The sequence below is a fragment of the Aulostomus chinensis genome, chromosome 8 (assembly GCF_037954235.1).
Source record: "Aulostomus chinensis isolate RoL2024-O1b breed Wild chromosome 8, RoL_Achi_v1.0, whole genome shotgun sequence".
In the NCBI taxonomy this organism is placed as follows: domain Eukaryota; kingdom Metazoa; phylum Chordata; class Actinopteri; order Syngnathiformes; family Aulostomidae; genus Aulostomus; species Aulostomus chinensis.
Window position 1 is genome coordinate 15374089 of NC_141327.1, and position 22647 is coordinate 15396735.

The window sequence follows — 22647 nt, forward strand, 5'->3', positions numbered from 1 at the left end:
ACAACAAGTGTTTACCAGTGTGAGTGCAGGCTGTGCACCTTTCACTATTTTCAAATATTCAGTAGGCCACATACCTGGCGTGTGGACGAAGTAGGCCAGGTAGAGGTCCAGCTCCTTGACGGACACTCCGATGTGGTGCGGCTGAACACACAGACCAGGGTTGGTGCACTGTGGTGACTTGACCAGCCGTTCCCCGTCCGTGCTCTCCAGGGGGCTGCCTTTGAACAGGATGACCATCACCAGGTCCAGCCGCCACACCTTGTCGGCCTGGCGCAGGCAGTCGATGCGACGGATCTTGCCCTTCTGGTCGGGATTGGACAGCACGCAGCAGGGGGGCTTTTTCCCAGTGATGGTGAGCACAAAGTCCTCACGGAACTCAGGCCGGATATCCTTACGGAGTTTGGCCAGCAGGCGCGAGGCCCACTTCTGCTTGATCTCTGGCTTCTCCCCCAGCAGTTCATCCTTCACTGCGCGCTCTTCCTCCTTGGACATGCGCTTCTCATGCTTCTTGAAGTACTTGCGCTTGCGGGCCTGCAGGTTGAACCAGGTGTAGGCAAAGGCGCGGACATGGGGCAGCAGGGCCTCGATGAAGGGGTGGAATTCATCCTGAATGAGGGAGGAGGATGGGGGGAGGGTGGAGGAGGAGAGGGAGGAGGGAGGGAAGCAGGATGAGGCAGTTGAGAGAGGGGGGGAAAATGGGGGAGAGAAGGATGGGGAGAGAGGGAGTGGGGGTGAGGATGGGAAGAGAGAGGAGAGGCAGTTAGCACCGGCGCGCAGCATGGAGGAGCGGCGCCTGCTCTGTGTGAGCGGAGGGAAAGAATGAGCGAGAGGCGCAGAGAGAGAGAGAGATGGAGAGAGATGGAGAGAGAGAGAGAGAGAGTGAGAGTGTGAGAGAGAGAGAGAGAGAGAAAGAGAGAGAGAGAGTAAAAGATGCTTCACACTCTCCACCTAACAGAGATGCACATCACATTGAAGGACACACTTTTTCACACAATACTGGAAGTCAGACGTAAATTAAGTATCTACTCCAGGTTAATTATATTAGTGTGAAATGGTCTGTTTGCCAAAATAAATAAATATTGTTTTTAAAAGTATAACCAGAAAAGTATCTTACAAGATTTCAAAAGCAAAAACAAAAATTGTGTTGAACTGAGAAGTAAAAGAGAGAGTAAAATTAATGTACAACTATATTTTGGAAAAAAGTAAAAAATTGTAAATGTATTTAAAAATATAATGTACATTTACTTTGTAAATTAAAATATAAATTTATATATGCAGAATTCAATTATTTCACACAATACATTTTAATTAAAACGATTTAACCAAAATGAATTTACATGTTAAAAAACAAAGATAAAATGACCTAATGAAAGCAGCTATCACAAAAACAAACGAGGATAAACAGGATAAACTCGTAGTTACCATTTTGCTCTCTCATCATAAATTCACCCCGCCAATGGTAAAGAAACTTAAAATGCACCACGGGTCTTAAAAAATGTATTGTTGAGTCAAAATACGCTGTGATAATGTTGCGTATAGAAAAAAAAAAGCTAATGAATGAGGGAAAAAAAACAAGCAAAAATATCAGCTGAGCTGTCCAAGAAAAGCAGCAGGGGGTAAAAAAGCTGCGAGAGAGGAGGAAAGCCAAGGGGGCGCAGTGTAATACCAGAACAGGAACACAGGAGGTACTGTAGCAGGAGCTGCAGGAGAGGTGCTGTCTAAGAGCACAACAGAAGGAGAAGAGAGAAGTTTAGCAATCTCTCTGTTTAAAAGGGTAAAAAAGAAAGAGATTGCACAGAAAAAATAAAAGAGATATTTCAACAAAATAGACACAATTGTCAAAAGCATAAACAAGCCTCTTTGTTCGCAAAAATGTAGAAAAAAGATCTTGATGAGCAAAAAAAAAAAACTCTTGGCAAAGCGCTACGCGCTATTGGTTCAGTTCTGTAGGATCTGCATAAGACTCTCGGAGAGGGAGAGAGAGCTGGACAAGGGGGGTGCGGACGGAGGAAAAGAAGGAAAAAAAAAAACCAAAACAAAACAAGAGGACCGAATCAATGTTGGAAGAGTGTGCACGACCGCTGGCAAACCCGAGTGCAGCTTCTTTTTTCCCCCTCTTTCTCTCCAACTCTGTCTCTCTCTTTCTCTCTTCCTCTCCACTTTCCTTCTCTAACCATTGACTGAGTCTGTGCCAACATGCAGAGGGCCCACCTATTTGGCACCGAGTCTCAAACAGCACAGCCAATACGCACGCTCCCAGCGCCGAAAGGGAGGGAAGAGAGCGATGCAAAAAGGCGGGGGTGGGGGGTGGGGGGGTGGGTTGGTTGGTGGCTGGTAGTGGAGAGAGAGAGAGAGGAGGAGGGAGGGGGATTGTGTGTGGTGCAGGCAGAAGGCGCGTCATTAGCCAAATAGACAAGTTCCAATCTAGTGCAAAGGCAAAGTCCAGAGGATATTAATTTTACATGCATCCAATCCAGACAGCACCCGCGCTCTAAAATCCCCTCACATATACCCCCCTGCTGCCTTCGTCACCAGCGTGTTCACATCCATCCCGACAAACCAGCTCGTTCTCCAACTGCATCCCCCACCCCCCCTCCAGAAACACCCCTCTCTCCCTCTCTGCTCGCGTTACACCACCTTGGCATGGGATGGCATGAGAAAACACAGGCCCAAAATCCCACTAGACCCTGAGACCAGCAGCTGCTCCTGGATTTACCACACAAACAAAGAGAGGAGGGGGAAGAAAATGCCCGTTACCCCCCAACAAAAAATACCATCCAAAAACATGCTCTCCTGTTTCAAAATGCACTCTCACATCCAAACTGGCCCCTTCTCTCCTTCACTTTTTTTTGTTACTCCGTTTTAATAGTCCAGACACAGAAACACATTAAAAGTTTCTGTTACCAAAATAGAGTAATCCGATTTGCCGATGAGAGACAGGATTCAATGGACAATGAGAGCTAAATACGCTGCGGAGGACAGCATGTAAGTAGCATATAAATATGATTAAAACTATAAGAATCTAAAATATATTTGGATTCTGTCATTATAACATGTCTACTGCTTTCAGAGTCTCACACTCTGTTCGAAGAATTATAGTGTCTAACCAGAAAATTGCCCATATTTTCATCGTTTTTCATTATGAAGTAAAACAATGAGACATAATTGGGTATGAACAACAGCAGAAAGAGAGCGAACACAGTGCTGTATAGCTGCCCTGGCAAGCAAGGCAGTCTCCTCCTCATTGGCTGACCCTCATGACCTCAGCGGGACAAGCTGTGCCCAATGCACCATGGGAGAAATATTTCAGATACAAAAGCTCTCACCACGGATCAATTCCACATAATCTGATGTATTTGTCAAAAAAATAACATCACCATGACGGCTTAATATGAAAAATATATGGACTATTGTTCTCATCAGAAGTGCTTTTAAGTATCAGTTTTCAAAATCAGAAAAAAAGGGCACATTTGGTCATTTTTGCAGTCCAAATTATATGTATTAGTGCATGAGGCTCATGGGAATTACAGAGGCATTGTCAAAATTGGAATCTCAGCAACGGGCAGCCCCAAAAAGCTAACTTGTCATGTGGCAAAGTTGAGGGCCCTGTGTTTCATTGTGGGTTGAAGCCCTCTGCTGTGCAATGGGACAGGCAGTCTGTGTGAATGCCCTACAAAGGCCAGAATCCTCTGGTTGGCTCCCAGGACCATCAGATTTAGCCTGGCCTGCTCCCTCTATCAGTGTCTGACAGAGAAGCCGTAGCCTGGATGACTAGCTGGTCCACTGACTGGCTGGCAGGTTGGCTGGTGGGTTGGCTGAAAGGCTGGCTGGGTGAATGACTGGTTGGCTAGTAGGGTAGGTAGCTAGCTGGCGGCCTGGCTGGCTGGCTCGTCACTGCTACTGCTGAGGGGGTGCAGACCCCATCTGGACCAGGCTGAGCCAGGCTGGATACCGATTGTTCAGGCTAACTTATGTCTGCCTCACACAGCCACATTGAACACAAGAAAAATATGAGAATGAGAAGAAAAAATTTGCAAAGCACACATAGAGAAGGAATGAAACGGGATGTGTCTCTCGTTTTTAAGATGACATCTATTTTATTGCATTTACAAAACAGTTTGCATTTGTCACCGTTTTGAAGACCTACACATATGTAGACTTTAAGATGGTGATGTGTGTCAAATATTGTAGTTATATTTTGTAATATCATCATGTCGTTACTGACAAATAATTATTACCAAGTCAATTATCAGGGGGAGTGAACCCTTTTCTTTTTCCGTTTGCAGTTCTATCCCTGTCACATTGTGTACTCATTTTCAACTTTAATACAACAAAGGATTAATAAAATGAGCAAACTTTAATGTGAAAATGCAAATAATCCTGAATATTATTAAGCAAATATTATTTGAACGAGACTTGTAATCCTTTAAAAATCCTGTTTTTAACACGACTTAGTTAAATCCACTGCCAAGCCTACTATTATGATAAACTGAACCAAAGCCTAAATTATACATAAAAGCAACGCAGGGTTTGAGGTCTGCGCACAATTTGCAGCTATAGCAAAATCTTTTGTGATTTTGGCCCAGGAAAGAGTCTGTGTGGCACCATATTATTTAATATGTCTTTTCTGACATTTTAAAATCTCCTTCAGCTCATTAGAGGTGGTTTCGACTGTTTGCCCAGGTGGCAGTTTTTCAGGCCTCAGCCACAGGAGTCTGAATGTATCTGCTCCACAATAATTTGAAAGAGAGTGAGACAGAGAGAGAGAGAGAGTGAGAGAGAGTGAGAGAGAAAGAGAGCTCATCTTATCTCTGCATGCCTTGCTCTGTGTTTCAGAAAATGACGACCTTTGTTCGCCAGGCTGGGCGAGACAACCTCCCCTCCTGCCCTGACAGGGTACAACTGCAGAGAAATTAAAACCACTACAAGTTTTATGAGTAAGGCCAAGCTCGGAGAAGTACCAACAGGAAACGCTTAAAAAAAAATCTAATTTATGTATTTAGGCTTATGGTGGTGTTACCAACTATTTTATCAAACTAAATCTAAAACAAGGAACATATAAATCTGTCATGAGGGCTGACAGAAACACACTTTAAGTAAAAAAAAAAAAAAAGACCAAAAAAAGACCAAAAAAATGCAAATGAAAAGTTGGGCCTAAAACGCACTGGAGCACCAAGTTCAGGCAAATTAGAACCTGCTGTTGACTTATTCTTGTTATTTACTATCTAAACATTAGTTAAATAAAGCCTTAGAGGTTTTGCTCCGGTACTTGTCAAGTGTCTTTAACTAAAATGAGACACAGCCTCTCTGTGGCCCGTCATTCAACACACTAGTCTGCAATAATTTGTTAAGAAGCTAAAAAATAAACCATTAAAGTAAAACCAGTAAACATAACATAATTACAACACTCGAGACATCCGTTAGTTTTGGCTAACCTTAACAGCGTCTGGCCCTCTTTCTGCTCGTTAACCTTGACGGACGGTGTTCAGAGTCCCTCCGTCCGTCCCTCCGTCTCTTCGTGAGGTACTCTCTGTGTTTATTGCCAGTTCAGATCAATAAAACTTCTTTTTCATATTAGAAAAACTCCTATTAATTTTAATTATGTTTCAGCCTGCCTCTCCTTTCAAACTGGTCTCGCGCCGCTCCTCCTCTCACACTTTCTTGTCGCGTGCGGCCTACGTTCAAGCAAAAGGGTCAAAATGAATGCTGAAACTCGAAGCGTAATTCATACGCTCGCAACCTTGTAGCAGTAAAGGTGACAAACTAAAATACAAACTTTGACCACAGTAAAGGAAAAACATTCGCCGCAGTGCATTACTGACACGCTCCTCTTCAAGCGATGGTATACAGATGCCAAAGTCATAGTTAACTGATGGTTCACTTGACCCGTTTCCCACAATGCTGTCAAGAGCTCTAATAAACTCACTGTAGACAGCAATTACCTGACTGTAATTCGTGGTGTTAATGTCAAGCAAATTCAAAGAGTTGATGAAGGAAGAAAGACAAGGTACTCTGAAGCCTCCTCCTGCACAGACAGGACAACTTTGAGTGTTGACGTGTGTCAAATCTAAATGGCTGCACACATGAACACAAAGGTATTTTGAATTAACACAAAGAGCACCTTTTTATTTTATTTTCATATTAAGAAACATTTGATACTAGAAGACCATGGAGGGGGAAAAAAAACGAATAAAGTTCACTAAATAACACAAAAATTCTAATTCAAACGACTTTACAAAAGGTTTAAATATAGTAAATGGACATTGTTCATTAATCACTGAGAGTAAATGATTTTTTTAATTCAACAAACAAAAAGAAACCTAAATAAAATAGATACAGTTAAATAATAAATGGGGAAATTTTGTGATACCCTATTTGAAATGTGTCTTTAAACACAGATCAAGATTATTACTTGATCATAATTTTAATCACTGCATATTTTTTGCAATTTAATGATTCAATATTTTAGTAAAAATTACAAATAAATGCTTAAAGTTTGTAGTAATAATATTAATAATAAAAACATTATAAATATATAAAGAAGGGCATGCACATTTTTTAAAGAAAATATGTGTATAATTATGACTGAACACATGCCTGTTACTGAGAACCTGACTTTTGAAAGAAAATTTTGATGAATTTTATCTGACGTGCACATTTGTTTGTTGAAGTCTGATCAAGATTACAACACACACACACACACACACACACACACACACACACACACACACACACACACACAGGCACACGCACACAAAGGGAAAGCAGATGAAGCTTACAGCGTGTCAGGGCCTGTCATGACTGGAATTCAACTCTGACATCTGCTGTGTAAAATCACATATTGACCAGCGCTGTGGTGATGTCAAGGAAAGACTGTGGGAGATCTGCACTATTTTCTCTCCGTGAGTGTGTGTGTGTGTGTGTGTGTGTGTGTGTGTGTGTGTGTGTGTGTGTGTGTGTGAGAGAGAGAGAGAGAGAGAGAGAGAGAGAGAGAGAGAGAGAGAGAGAGAGAGAGAGAGAGTGTGTGTGTGTGTGTGTGTGTGTGTGTGTGTGTGTGTGTGCGCGCATGCATGCACTTAGCATCACTCTTTGGGGTCTGGGAGAATTTGGATTACTCTGTTTGTGTGTTGCATGTAAATCAAAAAAGATGAAAAAAAAATAGAACCTGCCTCCCTGTTCTGAACTTTACATAAAACAGGAACCACGGAGCATTTGAATACAGCACAGGCGTTGTCCTGTTCCAACACTGCCTGTTGAAAAAAAAGAAAACTGCTTCTGTGGGTTGAGTAAGGTTTCCATGTTTTCTTCCTGCGAGGAGCACAGGAAAAGTAAGGTGTGCTCAGAGTGGGCCAGTCAAATGACGAGTAACACCCTCCTATTAAGAGGTGATGGGTTCACAGCCTCAAAAACCTCAGGGATATGAAATAATTACAGACAAGTTGACATAAACTCTTATTTCCTTGGAAACTATCACAGAAATAATGTTGTTTTTTCTTCCTATTTTATTCACTTATTCATCCATTCAAGCCCACACACAAGTGCTCACACACACACACACACACACACAGACCCACACACACAGACTCACATTATTCCTCTTAAATATTTCCTCCTTAACTTCTCATCAGCGTGCCAGTCCTTCCATTTCCATCCAACTCAAACCTATTCAGCCATTCTTCTGCTTGGAAGAGGAAAAAAACTTTCCCTCTTTCTGCTCCCATCGGCACAGATTGATGTTAAAAGTGTGTCTGCGCATCGTTTGTAATTATGCCTGTTTACACACTGAAGCATTACTATGTGTGAAAGTCTGGAAGCCATTTGTGGCATGAGGCTGAGAGGGAAAGACAGCGCGAGTGAGCTTTAAACAGCTCCAGAGACACAAGGAGTGATAGCAAGCTGGGGCTTCTGACATGACTGCAGACCTGGGTAATTTTATACTCAAATATGCTTTCACATTTGTGCAATGGATTTGTCTGGGCAGACGTTTCAGGCTCAAATGTAAGCAGATCAAAGATAAGATCAAGGACTGATTTTTTTATGTATCTCAAATTTATTCCGCCAAGGTTTTTTTAGAGGCTTATGTGGTTTTTCTGAGACTCTGGCCCATATGCATAAATTTCACCACATACATTTAATTATAAACACATAACCCCACAAAATCTTCCCAATTTATATTTTGGAAATATTTATAGAGCTGAATTCAATTTGGACAACTGAAAATATATTCGGTACTCATCGTTAAATAAATGGGGGATTTTTTTTTTTTTTTTTCCATTTCGGTTCTGTGGAAAGAACTCATAACTTATATCCTGCATATACAAAAATGTATTGTGGGAAATAAAGAGACAGCTGTGTGAAACAGTATACACTTGCCCCTCATAATGCAAAAGTGGCGGTTCATCTTGATAACCGTACTGTGGATTAGAAAGAATGTTTCTTTTAGGGATGATGTTATCGTTGTATAAATAGAACTGGGCAAAATTATAGATTTGAATTAAATCAAGAGATTCTGGCGCTGCAGGTTACAAACAATCTAATAAAACCATTTCAGCATGTGGCTGCTGCTAGAAGAGCCTGTATAAGGTTACATGCAGGCATAAGTGAATACATATAGACTGTGTATGTTTACATTACAAAGGTTTGTGTGGCGGCACCACCACAGAAAATACACACACGCATAAACTGACTCAAACACACATGCACATGCACACGCACACATACAGCCGGTGTCCTGCAAGTAAAATTGAGAGTAAACATTTCCCTCCAAGAGAGGCCGACGGTTCCTGACAAGGTCAAGTGTGATACTCCAAGTGTGTGTGTTGTTAGAGGAGTGTGTGTTTTTGCTCAGGGTGGCAGCTTTCTGCTTCAACTACACAGGGAAGCGTCTGTCTCGCACTTTCTGTCTCTGAAGTGCATGCTGCACACACCTACAGTGTTCCAGTCGGCACATGCCAGCGGCACACATTGGCTACCATGCCCTGCCTACAGCGGCAGCGAGGGCTTTGAACCTCATGGTTAGCAAATACAGCAGGAATCAAGCAGATAATGAAACCCGATATCCCCTCCCCTCCATGCCCTGCTCCAACAGCAGCCGAGGCCTGCTTCTCCTCACACAAGAGATGCACTATTGAGAGAATTTCTCTCTCACTCTTTCGCTCCCCCTCATTCTTTTATTCCTCGCTGGTCCTCATTCTGCCAGTCGGCGAGGCGAGATGCCAACCTCTCCCCAAAGCCGGGCAGAGTGCCCTCACCCTTTATTCAAATGCTTCACCACAAGCCCAACTTACACATTCAGTCTGTGCACCCCACCTTCACCTTCTCCTCCGGTCCCTCTTTTAAATCTTCCACCTTTTTCTCTGCGATTTCTCTTTCTAACATGTTCTTGTCTTGTGCTCCGTATTGTTGCCCTTACCATCCCTCCCTCTGGTTTTTACTGCCCCACCCTCTCACTCATAGTAACTGCCTGCACTCTCTATCTCAATGGCTATCCATCCTCTCGCATCTTTCACTTCGCTCCCTCACACTTCTTTCACCGTGGAACTCCCTCTCCCCTCTTTTACTCTCTCTCACCCATACTCAAACTTGAACACTTAGTCCTCAGCCGGTGCCAGACAGGCAAGTGCAGAAACTCCCTTTGCCCCCTCTCTCTCTCTCTCCCTCTCTATCTCCTTCACCCTTTCGCTCCTTCACCCAGCCACTCAAGCCACAACCCATGCCCTGGTACTTCCCTTAAAGGGAAAGAATCTCTTGCACAAAGAATACTTTGTTTTCCATCGTCTTTGTTGCTTACCTTACACTCCACTGTCATTTGTACAACCATTTTATTATCTGTCACTATTTATTATTGAATGTATAAATAAGTCTGTTGGCTTGTTTCTACATACCTTCATTCCAGATGTATCCCCTGCATTTGTGTGATTGACTGCCTGCTTGATTGTTAAGCAAGGTGTTACTGGAGCACACGCTAACACTCCCTCTGCTCCTGCCCCTCCAAGAAAAACACCGGGATAGGTTGTAAAGGCAAGCATCCCAAAACAAACTATAATTATGTTTATGTGACAGATGCCCTCTAGGGGCTGTCGTAAATATGACGGACTACCAGAGGAAATCAGATTACATCTATATACAGCAAGAAAGTTGGTGCAGGGAGGAGATGGGCAACCAAACACCAGACTTTGCTACAGGAGACCACCGTTTCTTTCCTGTTCCCAACCGTGAGTCACTTTTTCAAATCTACGATCATAGCTGTTACCTAAAAAATATCAAAACTATCCGGCTACACTGACATTATTTTCCGACTGTTGTAACAGCTTTGGAGGGTAAAATCTTCGGATACATGTGTATCAGGTCTTATCATGAGGTCATACCCAACCTATACGGTCATTTGTGTGTACGGTTTATCGTCATAACCATCTTTTGAATGCTTGTAGACTGTTGCCAAACTAGGGTGATGTGGAATTATTGGCGATGAAGCAAGATTATATTGATAAGATTATATAATACTTACCTTTACAAACCTATCATGACATAAATTTATAGCCATCAATTTGGGAAAAGCATTTTAAGCTCACTTTTGAACAGACAAAAGTTAAATTGATAGGGCTTTAAATTACTATTTTGTTTTTACTGTGTAAATATATACAGACGTTATTCATTTATCCAGCCACAATCGAAGAAATGTAAAAAGTGCGTGTGCTGTGAATTTCTACAAAAAAATTACCAACAAATTAAAAACAGAAAGCTCTCGAATCCAACCTTTTAGCTTGGCAAACACAATTTATCCTTTGCTATTCTCACACTGCAAATGTTTGTGGTGCACTACTTTGCAGATGAGAAACCAACCCTGATACATTAGCATTCGTGTTCATCAGTGTTCCCTATCAGGGACACTGAAGCTTGCAGATTTAATTCTGCTTATCATGTGAGCTGGAGGTTTGCCTGCGTTGGGTTGGCGCTGCGAGGGTTAAACAGTGCCCACACTCCCTGTGGCATGATATGAGCTGGGGCTTTGCCTGTGCACTCTGTCCTGTCTGTGTTGAGTTGGTAGTGTTCGGGGGGTTAAGAGTGGGTGGCTGCTCTGAGTGACTTTGATCCCATCAGGGTTAAGAGGTGTCCTTTCCAAATGGCTTCCTGAGAGCTAGGCCTTAATCTCTGCTACGCTTGACAGAGTGTGGGTTAAAGGGAGACGGCTCTTGATATGGCAGCAAGTTATGCATGACTCTGAGCTGGCAGTGCGAGGGTTAAAGGTCGCTCTGCCCATTTTGAGTGGCATTCCCCGCAGAGCAAGCAGCATGCCAGGCCGGAAGATACAGCACGCAGACAAGCACATGCGAGGCGAGAAACAAAGAGCCTTCACAACCGCACGCACACACACCAACATATGAGGACACGTGTGCGAACACAACAACTAAATCATTTTGAAACTTTTATCCTCGCAAACCGACGCGTTCCTTTTTTAGAGATGAATTACGCTGCAGAGCAAAGGGGGAGGACAGACAGACACACCAAGCAGATGGCTGCCTCTGGGAGAGTGTGTGTGAAGTTATCTCCTCTGTGACCACGCTCGCTGACTTCCCTAGCCTAAACTACCACCTCGCACAGACCTCAGGAGCACCACAGTACCACAGGCAGACAGTACATAAGTATATGTCCTCAGAGGGGACATAAAATGGAGGAAACCCACCTCGATAAATGGCACCTCATAAATGGGAGGGAAAAAAACAAAGAAAAGGAAAGTGATGTATCATGATTCATGCTTTAAATCTGGTTTGTGTTCTATTTATACGCAGTAAAAAAAAAATACAATAAAGTCAAAAAAAGGTTATGTGAAAAGCTGGCTTCCCATTTCTTTACTACAGCTATGAAATGTGTATCTCAAAGAAAAGAACAGCGTGTGCTTATGCTCTTTTAGCTATGGTAACAGCTCACATCTGTTTTTTTACAAGTAGTATTAAATGACATGTAAGAGTAAATGCTGTTTAAATGAACAACGAATCTGATTGAATGTGAAACCGAATTTATTTTCTCCTTGAATTAAAAACCCCAATCAGTTCTCCTGTTGTCTGGTTAAAAAAAGAAAAAAAAAACATTCTTCTATGCAAGTAATTTCCTACGTGTACTGTGTTAATTCACAGTGAATAGTAGCACAGTGTTTATCGGGTATAAAATACCAGTCAGTTTCCATTTATAACATGTGATTGTATGGAAAGATAGTATCGCGGGAAAGTGAGCCAGAAGGAGCGAGCTGGACTGAAAGCAGCTAGAGCTGCCACGTCAGATGCTGCTGAGGCTTCTTGGCTGTCCGAACTGAAGTGTGCGCGCACGCACACACAGACACACACACACACACACACACACACACACACACACACACACACACACACACACACATTCTCTCACACACACACACACAGTAGACACACGTGCATATTCAGTATGACCGGCACATGCACAAACTCATATGCGCAAATAAACATGCACATACTAGGAAAGGGTTTGCCTTTACTGTGCTGTTCTGGGACTTAGAGTCTGACACCCCTGCTCAGTGCAACATTCACCGCTGTCTCTCATTGAGTCAATGCGGATGGAGCTGCTCCATCAACAACACACACACAGGCCCTAATTATAAAACAAGCAAATCCCTCACTCCATTTTTGCCTGCTGCATGTCAGAGAGGTCCTGGCCCGGGTCTGATCATATCCTGTTAGGATCGCTTCTGGATTTGCGCTTATCATCTAGTTACACTCATTCATTTGAATAAATGCACTGTTTATTCTATGTCAAAACAGTATTTTGCAATTTTACTTTGAGGTGTGACCAACTGTAAGACTAAAATATTTAAATATCCTGTGCCCTCTGGTTCTATTTCAACGAGGTTAAGTTTGAGGAAAGCTCTTCAGCTGTCAGAAGGAGAAAAAAAGTCTGATGCAAAATAAGATTTGGCCTCCTCTTTATTTAAGCTAGTGTTCCGCTTCCTGGTTAAATTGCATTATTGAATACAACAACACCATTGTTTGAGCAAATTTTAGAGGGACTTTCAGCTTTATAAATTTCCAGAGAGGAAAATCAAAAGGGAAACACTGTTTTTTCAGTCTGGTGGAGAGAGAAAGCTCTAAGATTTGATTCTCCAGATAGTACTTGGCACCCTTCGCCTCTTCTAAGTACTGTAATATGGTTATGATACATTAGCATTCCTTCACATCTCCAAAGAAACCCAATATGTGTATATCAAGCATTTTAGTCAGTGGAGGAACACAGAGGCGATGCAAAGAGAGACAGAGAGTGAGACTGAGAGAAAATGAGACAAGGAAGACGAGGGAGGGAGGGAGGGAGGAAGATGGAGGCTCAGGTAAAGGGTGAGTATTAATAGGAAGGAAAAAGTTGCCCCGATGTTCAGCATTCCAACAGACAAAGCCCGGCAAATGGTGAAACTGTTTTTGAAAGCTTGCGCTGTTCTCAGGAGAGGCAGGCAGGGAGTAAGTAAAGTGGCTTTTAAGCTCACCAAATCCAACATATCCCAGATAAGACTGAGGCTCTTCCTGAGGGAATGAAAGAGAGGAGTGCAGAGGGGGCTGGAAAGAATGAAGTCGAGAGACGGCTGAATTAAAAGACAAAGCTATAGACAGAGGAAGATGGAGGGAGAGAGAGAGCAAGATAGAAAAAAAGCAGACAAAGATAAGAAAACAACTATGAAAAAAGGGGAGAGATTGAGTGAGACAGAGTAAAAAAAAAAGGTAGGAACAGAGTGTAAAGAGCATATTTTCAGAGGAGAACACATGTGAGCTTTGGTGTTGGTTGATCCCGTCTCATACGGTGCAGGGAATGAACCCGGAGACACCGAGCAGCCAAGTCTCTCCAGCAGGATTTTATCACCTGCATGAAAGGCGGCTTGAATACACACTGACCAGCGTCATCAATCTCTGCTCAATCTCCAACCTGCGCAGGCCTTTTATGTACCCTTCAGTTCTTATGTTCTGTTTTGATAAAGTCATGATGCACACACACGTACACAGAACGACAAAAAGACTCGCAGCTCGTTTTCTTGATTTCACAAACGAGACGCCACGTATAGTAACACAGTGTGTAGTGTTAAAGTGGATGCGTGTGCATAAATATTTAGAGCTCTCAGATGTCTGCTCTACTAGTTGCATTCACCTTTATTAGACTCAACTGTATTTCTTTCCCCTATAATTTAGTTTTTGGCTCTTTCATGTGGCTTTCGCCCACCATGTGCATACATATGCTAACTGTGCGGTACATGCATGCGCATTAAAAAGACAGGAGACAGGTGCGCACACACACACACACACACACACACACACACACACACACGCACATACACACACACACACACACGCACACATACAGGCCAGAACGCAAAGTCAATAAACAAGGGTCAGTTTTTAATCATCCCTGGTTTGTTTATTTAGCGGTGGTACGGTTTTCACTTATAAACCTCCCAAACGCCATTGCAAAATTCCTCCTTTTAGACTCCGGAGAGAACATTCAAACAGTATTAATTCCTCTTGCTGGGAAAAGGGACAGCCTTTTCCCGGAGCAATCCATAACATCTGAATATAAAAATAAATACGAAGAACGGGCACGCTCTTAACCCCAAAGTGAGGAGGGAAAAAACCTGCTGGGAAGTTTGACGGCAGTGTATGTTTTTCCTCTGTTTCACTAGTGTCTGGGACAACATTTTTCTCTGCATAGTCACTCTCGCCGTGTTACAGCCCACCACCATTTCTCCTTTCTCTCTATCGCTCTTTCTTTAATTTCTTTATTAAGTCTCTACTTTCAGGCTCTGTCTTCTTCTTCTTTATCACTGCCCCCCCACCTCTTTCCTTCTCTCTCTCTCTCTGCTGGATGCCCCCTGTGCCAGTTAACTCACCACAAGCCATAGGGAGGACCACAAGAATGCTTAAATCAGCATAATTAGGCCTGTGTGTACTTTAAACACACACGTTTCCCCCAAGCCTGGACCCCTGCCACCCGTACACCGCTGTGTACGCAGCCACGGCCCGTCTCTTTGAGTCAATAAACACAAACATATCAGCAGTCGACCGCACACACATTCACACAGTGTATGCACACACACCAAACTAACACACACAAGATACATATGAAACACATGAGGTGCAAAATGATGCTGTACCCCCCACCCACACCCCACCCTGCTACATCCCCCCGTCAAACTACCTCCCTCATACAGCTGTAACACAACCACCAACACCCCTCCAGCTCAAACCACCATCACCACACTAACACAGTTTGACCCTTTACACGGTGTGTGTGTGTGTGTGGGGGGGGGGGGGCAGCCAAATGAGTTTAATATGGAAGCTCTGTGTTGAAAAGTTGCACGTTTGTTGAAAAATTTCCATACGCAAGCCGGTAGAAATTAAGCACGAGCATGCTCTAGAGCAATGGCAGTAATCTCAGGCCAGTTTGTGGTTTTGTCCCACACACACACATCTGTATGTGTTTTAGGTTTCACTGGTGCATTAACAAACAACTGCCTTCCAGCGAATCCATGATGCCCGGCTGCACATGGGGATTATCAGGAGTCATTACAGACCATTTAATAATAATGACCACCATCAAAAACGAATCAGTCCAAGCATGTGATGATCGGATGGCCAATATCGCTGGCTGGGTGTATCGTATTAGTGGAGATGATTAGACTAAAGTCCAGCATTTCTTCTAATTCAATGAGAATACGCACATGTGAAAACAGCTTAATGTTTTCTTTATTTACTTTTTGTGAGACAAGGTGTGGCTCGGTGACTAAGAGAGACAGCAAGCTGACACACATGAACTATCAAAATACTCTCAACACAACAGTCTGAAAGTCAGTAACTACGGCCTGTGAAGGCATCCAATAAAAACATTACACTCCCTCTGTTAGCAGCTCCCGAAGAAGCTTCAGGTGCAGTCGGACACTGTAGGAGCAGCCCGCTCACTCAAACAGAAGAATCTTGCAAAACTCCAGATACTGTAAGTAGCTACACGTTCCCTTCTAAAGATACATATATATATATATATAAATATATAATTCCAGTATTGTATACACCACTGGCTTTGGTAATACAGTGCCGTAACCATGGAGTTTATATGGCATTAAAGCAAAAACAGAAAAGTAATTTGATTTCCATTTTTAACATCACCCGCCTCAAAAAAAATAAATTAAAAAAGCACTCATTTTACAGGGCCTCAAATTACTTCCTTCTTGCCATGAAAGTGGACAAAACTATCAGAACTCCCTGCTCAGTCCACTTAGAAAAATATTTTGTCAGCAACATCTGATCAAAGTGGTGTGATACTGTTTATGTGAGGATGCGCTCGCTGCAAAATGGCCACATAGAGGCTGCTCTCTGTCTGCCTCGCACGCACGCAGGCACCAACATACTGTTTTCTCTATTTGTGTGCTCGCACAGCTGTGGATCTTGCACACAGAGTTCAACCAAGGTAAAGATATGGTATATTACGCAATGGCTTATAGATTTTTCCACCCTTGGCAAACTGCCAGCGCTCTTGACAGGAGAGTGAGAGTGAGTGAGAGAGCTAGAGAGAAAGAGAGAGAGAGAGAGAGAGAGAAAGAGAGAGGGGGGGGGATCAGAGAGCAGCACACTTTGTTCCACAAAGTCAGATTCGCCAACTGCATTCACTAGCTGCCTCACTGGGACTGCAGGCCTCTTTGGCCAGTAGTTACAGTGAGGAAATTGTGTGTGTGTGTGTGTGTGTGTGTGTGTGTGTGTGTGTGTGTGTGTGTGTGTGTGTGTGTGTGTGTGTGTGTGTTTGTGTTGGGAGAACAGATTGTTGTTGCGTGGTGGTTGGAGGATTATTAGCGTCAAGTATATATTATTAGGTCTGTTTTATATTTCAGCTACCCCTCCCTCAGGCAATTTGGAAGCTGCTGCTGCTTCTCTGCTATGGCATGTACACTAATTCATACGCACGCATGTGCACGCATGCACACACAAACACACACACACACACACGCATACACATATACACACATACACACACACACACACACAAAGTGCAGGCAAAAAAAGAAATGACCTTAGGCAGCCATTCAACACAGTAGAGCCTACTGGCTATAGTAGCTCTAATGTATTGACATAAACTAAGGATCAACACTAAAGAAGAGTTACTGTGCAGGCTTCTCATATTCCAACTTATATTTCTAGGAGCATGTAGACTTATTTGACAAAGCAAAACAGTCATCAGACGCAAACGCTGTACTGTGAAATCGCACAAACAAATGCCTTTGACGTGAACAACAAAAACTCTAATGTGCATGCATGACAGACATCTCAGTGTAGACGACTTCCAAAACAAGACTTGGAAGAGTCAGCAAGAGTAGCCCAATCTGTTTTGAATCAGACGCTCGCCTGTCAGGATGATCAATCCCACTGTTTTCTTGATTTACTCTCTGCGTACGTGGCATGCATATGTTAATGAAACTTGTGCGTTTCTCATATCAGTCTTGTCCATATTCTCCCGCCTGGATTAAGAAGGCAGACATACTGTTCACACACAAGGCGTAGAAATGCTTTCACAGAGCTGCTATGGCCTAGATCTTGCACACAGAGGTACTCTTTTAATTGGGCCCTTGATGCTCGACATAGGGTGTACTTCCTCTAATTAGCTATATCTATAGCGTATGGGAGGGTGTATGAATGCATGCATGTGTAAAATCCTCTTTTGAGCAACTCCAAACTAACTAAGAGCTTTAATTTCACGCTAGGCTGCATTGTCCCATTCAGCGGGGTTACCCCCACAAAAAAGCCTCTGAGAAAATCAAAAAGAGCGAAAAACACACCAATAGGCGATGGAGGAGGGGGATGGAGAAACAACAGAGAGGGAGAGAGAGGGAGAGACAAACAACAACAACAACAACTGAAGCTCATCCTCGAACAATGCAAGTCTCTCACTAACCGTTACTTCTCTTTTAAAGGGAGCTAATTGAGGAGGTGGAGAGGGTGGAGGAAGAGGAGGAGGATGAAGGTGAAGGGGTGCCTATAGCAGCTGCAAGAGGAGGGCAGATCACTGGCTTGGGTTCCTCAGCTTTCCACAGTCTGATCATCCCGTCAGTCGTTGGCGCTCCAGTGTTTTCACGTTAAATGAGCGTAAACTGTTAGTTGTGGCACCTTTGATTCTCAAACCTGAGAAAAATAACAACCGTTTCACACGCAATTATCAGTCAATCACACTTTCATATGACCTCCTTCCTGCCCTCTGCCAGAAAAAGAATGCTTACGGGTTGTGAGTGCAAGAACAATGTTCAGCTACTTTCTATTGTCATGCTTGCTAAAGCTAAATGGAGGGAGATGTTCCCAGAGTCAGCAGCAGACTGATTTCATTGTCTATCTGTCTACAACATGTGTGTCTGATTTTAGATGTGACTGTGTGTGTGCCCGTGAGTGTGTGTGTGTGTGTACCCGTGAGTGTGTGTGTGTGTGTGCCCGTGTGTGCCCGTGTGTGCACGGGTGAGTGGTAAACACAACTATATCACAAACCAACATAAGACAGCTATAGGGCCCGCCTGCTTCCACTGGCCGCAAATCAGCCTAAACCTAATCCACACTGGAAGGCAGAGGACAGGGGGGTTGGGGGGCAGTGGAGGTGGCTATATTCACATGGATACACACACACACACACACACACACACACACACAAATATCTGCAAGAACACAAAAATGCCCATCCATCCAAGGGACAGCCACCTATTACCCTGATGTGCCAACTGCCTCAGTTAAGCGTGATAAATCCATTTTCTATGGGCGGTCAGGAAGACAGCACAGATAACGGATGAGCAGAGTGCTGGATTTAACACACCTCCTAGTAACACACACACATACACACACACACACACACACACACACACACACACACACACACACACACACACACACACACAGGTCCTTCCTTTGCACTTAAAGAAAAACTGTTCCAAACTAAATATTTTACAGCTGCACACACAATTAATTTGAACATGATGTACGATATCAAGTCATTGAACTATACATGAACTCGGCTGAAGAAGTATTTGAAACAACTTGCATAAATCAAGTGTTTTCTTCTTGAAATATAACTGACACGGACATGTTGTACCATGCACTCCTTCTTCCTCCGTCCCATCCCTCCGTCCTTGCCTACCAGATCTCACTCAGGGCCAAGCAGTGTAAGGTGGACCTGGTCTTCCTCCAGAAGAAAGGATGAATAAGTGAAAAAGAACACACTGTACCCCTGGGTTCTGCCTGCATCCCACCGCCTGCCTGCCGTCCTGGCACACTTGTCTGGCCATTTTCTTTACCCTTGCCTTCCTTTTCACTACACAGGAAACCTTCTCTGGCGGGTTTACTGTGCCCACTTTCTACCTCAGTGTGAGTAGGATTTGCATGTGTGTGTGTGTGTGTGTGTGTGTGTGTGTGTGTGTGTGTGTGTGTGTGTGTGTGTGGTGCAAAGAGACTTTGGTAAAACTTGGAATGTTACAAGATAATGCTGGCTCACCTCAGTTTATATGCCAGAACTGCGGCCACCTTCGTCCGGTCCCAATGAAACCAGAACCGAGGGCTGATGCAAGAGCCCAAAACAGGAGGAAATACACACATTCTGAACACACACGCGGGTGCGCACACACACTCACACACACACACGCGTACACGCGCGCACACACACACACACACACACACACAGGGACGATGAAGGCCTGGTGAATGTGTGACTTTTACTGAACTTATACCGTTGAAATGGAGCTATCGGAATTCATTTAGAAGATATTTGGGTAGATATAGTTAAATGCGCGTGTGCACACATGCACACACACACACACAGTAACAAACTTATTCAAACTTATTGAGATGACGGAAGTCTTTATCTCTATCACCAAAAATATAAACTACAAAATGTCTTTTCTGTTGCTATGGCTGTATGGCTGCATGTAGCTGTATAGCTTTTCACTGCAAGCTTTCAAGTGTGTTGCCAATCTGCACGGCTGAGTGAATTCCAAGCACTCATTTGATCTCCAAATCTAAAAAAAAAAAAAAAAAAAAAAAAACCTCTTCTGCGAATAATTGCACATGAAGCGCTTCTAGGGAGCCACCGAATAAAACTTTTTTTCTTTTTACTTTTCCTCTTTTTTTTTATTTTTTGCGTGTGAACTGTATGTGCGGGAAATTGACGTGCACGATGTAAAACATCTCATCACTTTGCAAGTTGGCACGTGCTTGTGAGATTTGAACCGGAGTCTGAAATAACTGATTTCTTCAGAATATATTCATATATTTATATATATATATATATATATATGTTAAAAAAAACTTTGAATGAAAGAAGCCCCTCTGTGACCTTTTAGTGAGCATTAAAACTTGATGCAATTGCGTTTCCCTCACAATGCCAGTGCGCCACATTTGGCTGATCTGGTGCGTCACTTGTAACAGGCCATTCCAGCAAAGCTTTTTAACAACATCAATAATATATTATAACTTGTTTACACCAGTTTTGTATGTGGGTTTGGTTTTTTTTGTTGTTTTTTTTGGTGAATTCTGAATTATTTACACGAGTAAGATCGAAGAACACGTCTTAATGGAGTCTCACCACATGAGATAACACAGGTACACAAAGGAAGAGGGCGACTAATCTTGACTTGAAGCGTCAAATACGCAATTAAATTAAAGATGCCGAACAAACGAAACAAGCACGTCAACGACTGGTGTTGACATGCAGTAGATTTCAGGTGCGTGTCCCGGACCCGTGAGCAGGCTGCGCGGGTGTTCCAGCTCCTTTCTGCCACGGTGCTGCGCAGGTTCTCAAGGATACATGAGCAAACAAGTCATCTCTGCTTACTCTCCATCAGGCCGGAGAAGTAATAACCGCAGCCTTCACTCGTCGCGCATATGGACAGTGCGCGTCCACGAGGCGCTCGTGTGAGAGGATCTGGTGCCAATTAATTTTAATTAATGGAAAGAAAGAGGAAACTCGATAGGACCTCTGCCTCATACCACCAGGCAGGCTTGGAAAATCATCTGTAGGCTACTAAATATGCAGTTGGACTTATTTTAGTAAAATCAAATAGACTATTGATTAGAAAATGTCTCCCTCTCTTTTCGCACTCTGAGAGGACAGCAGGAAATAGAGGGGGAAATGCAAGCGTTTCATTCGGATGCACAGCAATTACAGCTGATTAAAACCAAACCAAAAAAAAAAAAAAAATAATGATGGTCCTCTTGCCTCAGAGCTGCTGTCCTCTTGCCTGTGACAACTATTAACACTCAGAGAAAACACACCGACTCTGCTTTAGAAGCCCTGAAATAACACCGAGGAGGAATCCACGTTTCCACGGAGCTCGTCGGACGACAGGCAGGAATGATTACTCAATCTCTCTGCTACTTTACGGCGTTATAACTTCAAAAATAACCGTAAAAGGATGTAGTACATCAAAAATATCAATATTATATATGATATCAATGCAAAAAAAAAAACGCTGCAGAGGAAGAAAAAAAAGAAGAGGGAGAGACAGGAGAGCGCCACGCGGGCCTTGACCTCTCTGCAGCACTGACAAATGTTGCTACACCAGCGTGAAATGAAACTAATGTGATTTTTATAGTGCAAAACCACTTCGGCGTGTAAATAAAAATGACTGTGAATAACTGGAATAACTAACTGTTCTGTATGGGCAACATGTGATCGGGAGCTCTTGACCTCAGATGAATGAAACCCGCGTTACCAGCCGAAAGACAAGAAGCTCCCGCTTAATGTGATTATTAACGAATGCTGGGAGGTGAAATATCGACTCTTAAAAATGGGTTCGACCCCGATGAGTTGGATGTGAGGAAGCGGAGCGGCGGACGGAGCCCCGAGCTGCTGCGGGCGGCCTGAAGCTGAAGACGCTGCCTTCTCTCAGCTGTTAACTCTGAACTGGCTGCTCTAAATATCCGCTGCTCTCAAATACAATTTTAAAATACAACCTTGACCGTATCTGTTCTGTAAAAGGCGAATAAAGAGCTGCGCGGCGAGGAAAAACAAAAAAGGTCATTTATAGCTTGACCTTTTGCTGTCTGAGCTCCTGTTACAAGCTTGAAAATTTCAGAGCTTAAAGGAATTAGACCGTAAAATAAATCATATTAAACACATCAGGGAAATATTCTTACTTTTTAAAATGAAGTAATACCTGGAAAGAAATAGCGGGCCTCCAGCTGCACTTACAGGGCTTAAAGGTCAGCCTGCTCTTTTTAATAATTCGTGGCAATTAAAGCTTGATTTATAAAATGGATTTTTGCAAAGTTACAAATATATCTTAGAATGATAAAGCTGATTTCTTTTAAAAATTAAAATAAAAGATTAATCTTAAATTGACTTATTGCTGGTAAATACCAGAGGTGCGTGAAGAGGCCGCAACCTATGAAACTGAAACTTATTTGTACATTATAGCACAAAAGCTGGATATTGAAAGTATTTTTATGGCATTAATTAGATAAATAAAGAAAAAACTGCTGCTGTCTGAGTTGTACACAGCTTTAAACTCAATTCTTACCTCAAACGGCCTCGGAAATTACGCGCAAGGCAAAAGGAGCTTTATTTGTATTGAGGGTTAACCCCTGAGAAGCTCAGTCCTGTGCTTTTATAAAGTAACCACTTTATCTT

The 22647-nt window shown here is 43.0% G+C and overlaps 1 protein-coding gene across 14 annotated transcripts in view; it reads right to left on the reverse strand.

The window, feature by feature from the left end:
* Window positions 1–22647, reverse strand: part of LOC147257343 (nuclear factor 1 X-type-like) — a 145698-nt gene that overhangs the window by 80443 nt on the left and 42608 nt on the right. For 11 of the 14 annotated variants that reach the window (XM_086211193.1, XM_086211198.1, XM_086211195.1 and 8 more), the window contains one exon: window positions 75–606. In XM_086211193.1, the coding sequence (XP_086067319.1) occupies window positions 75–606 (532 nt within the window). Of the gene's footprint in view, window positions 1–74; window positions 797–1422; window positions 2159–5435; window positions 5706–22647 lie in introns of those variants that run through there. The other 3 variants (XM_086211200.1, XM_086211196.1, XM_086211190.1) reach the window with 3 other exon arrangements.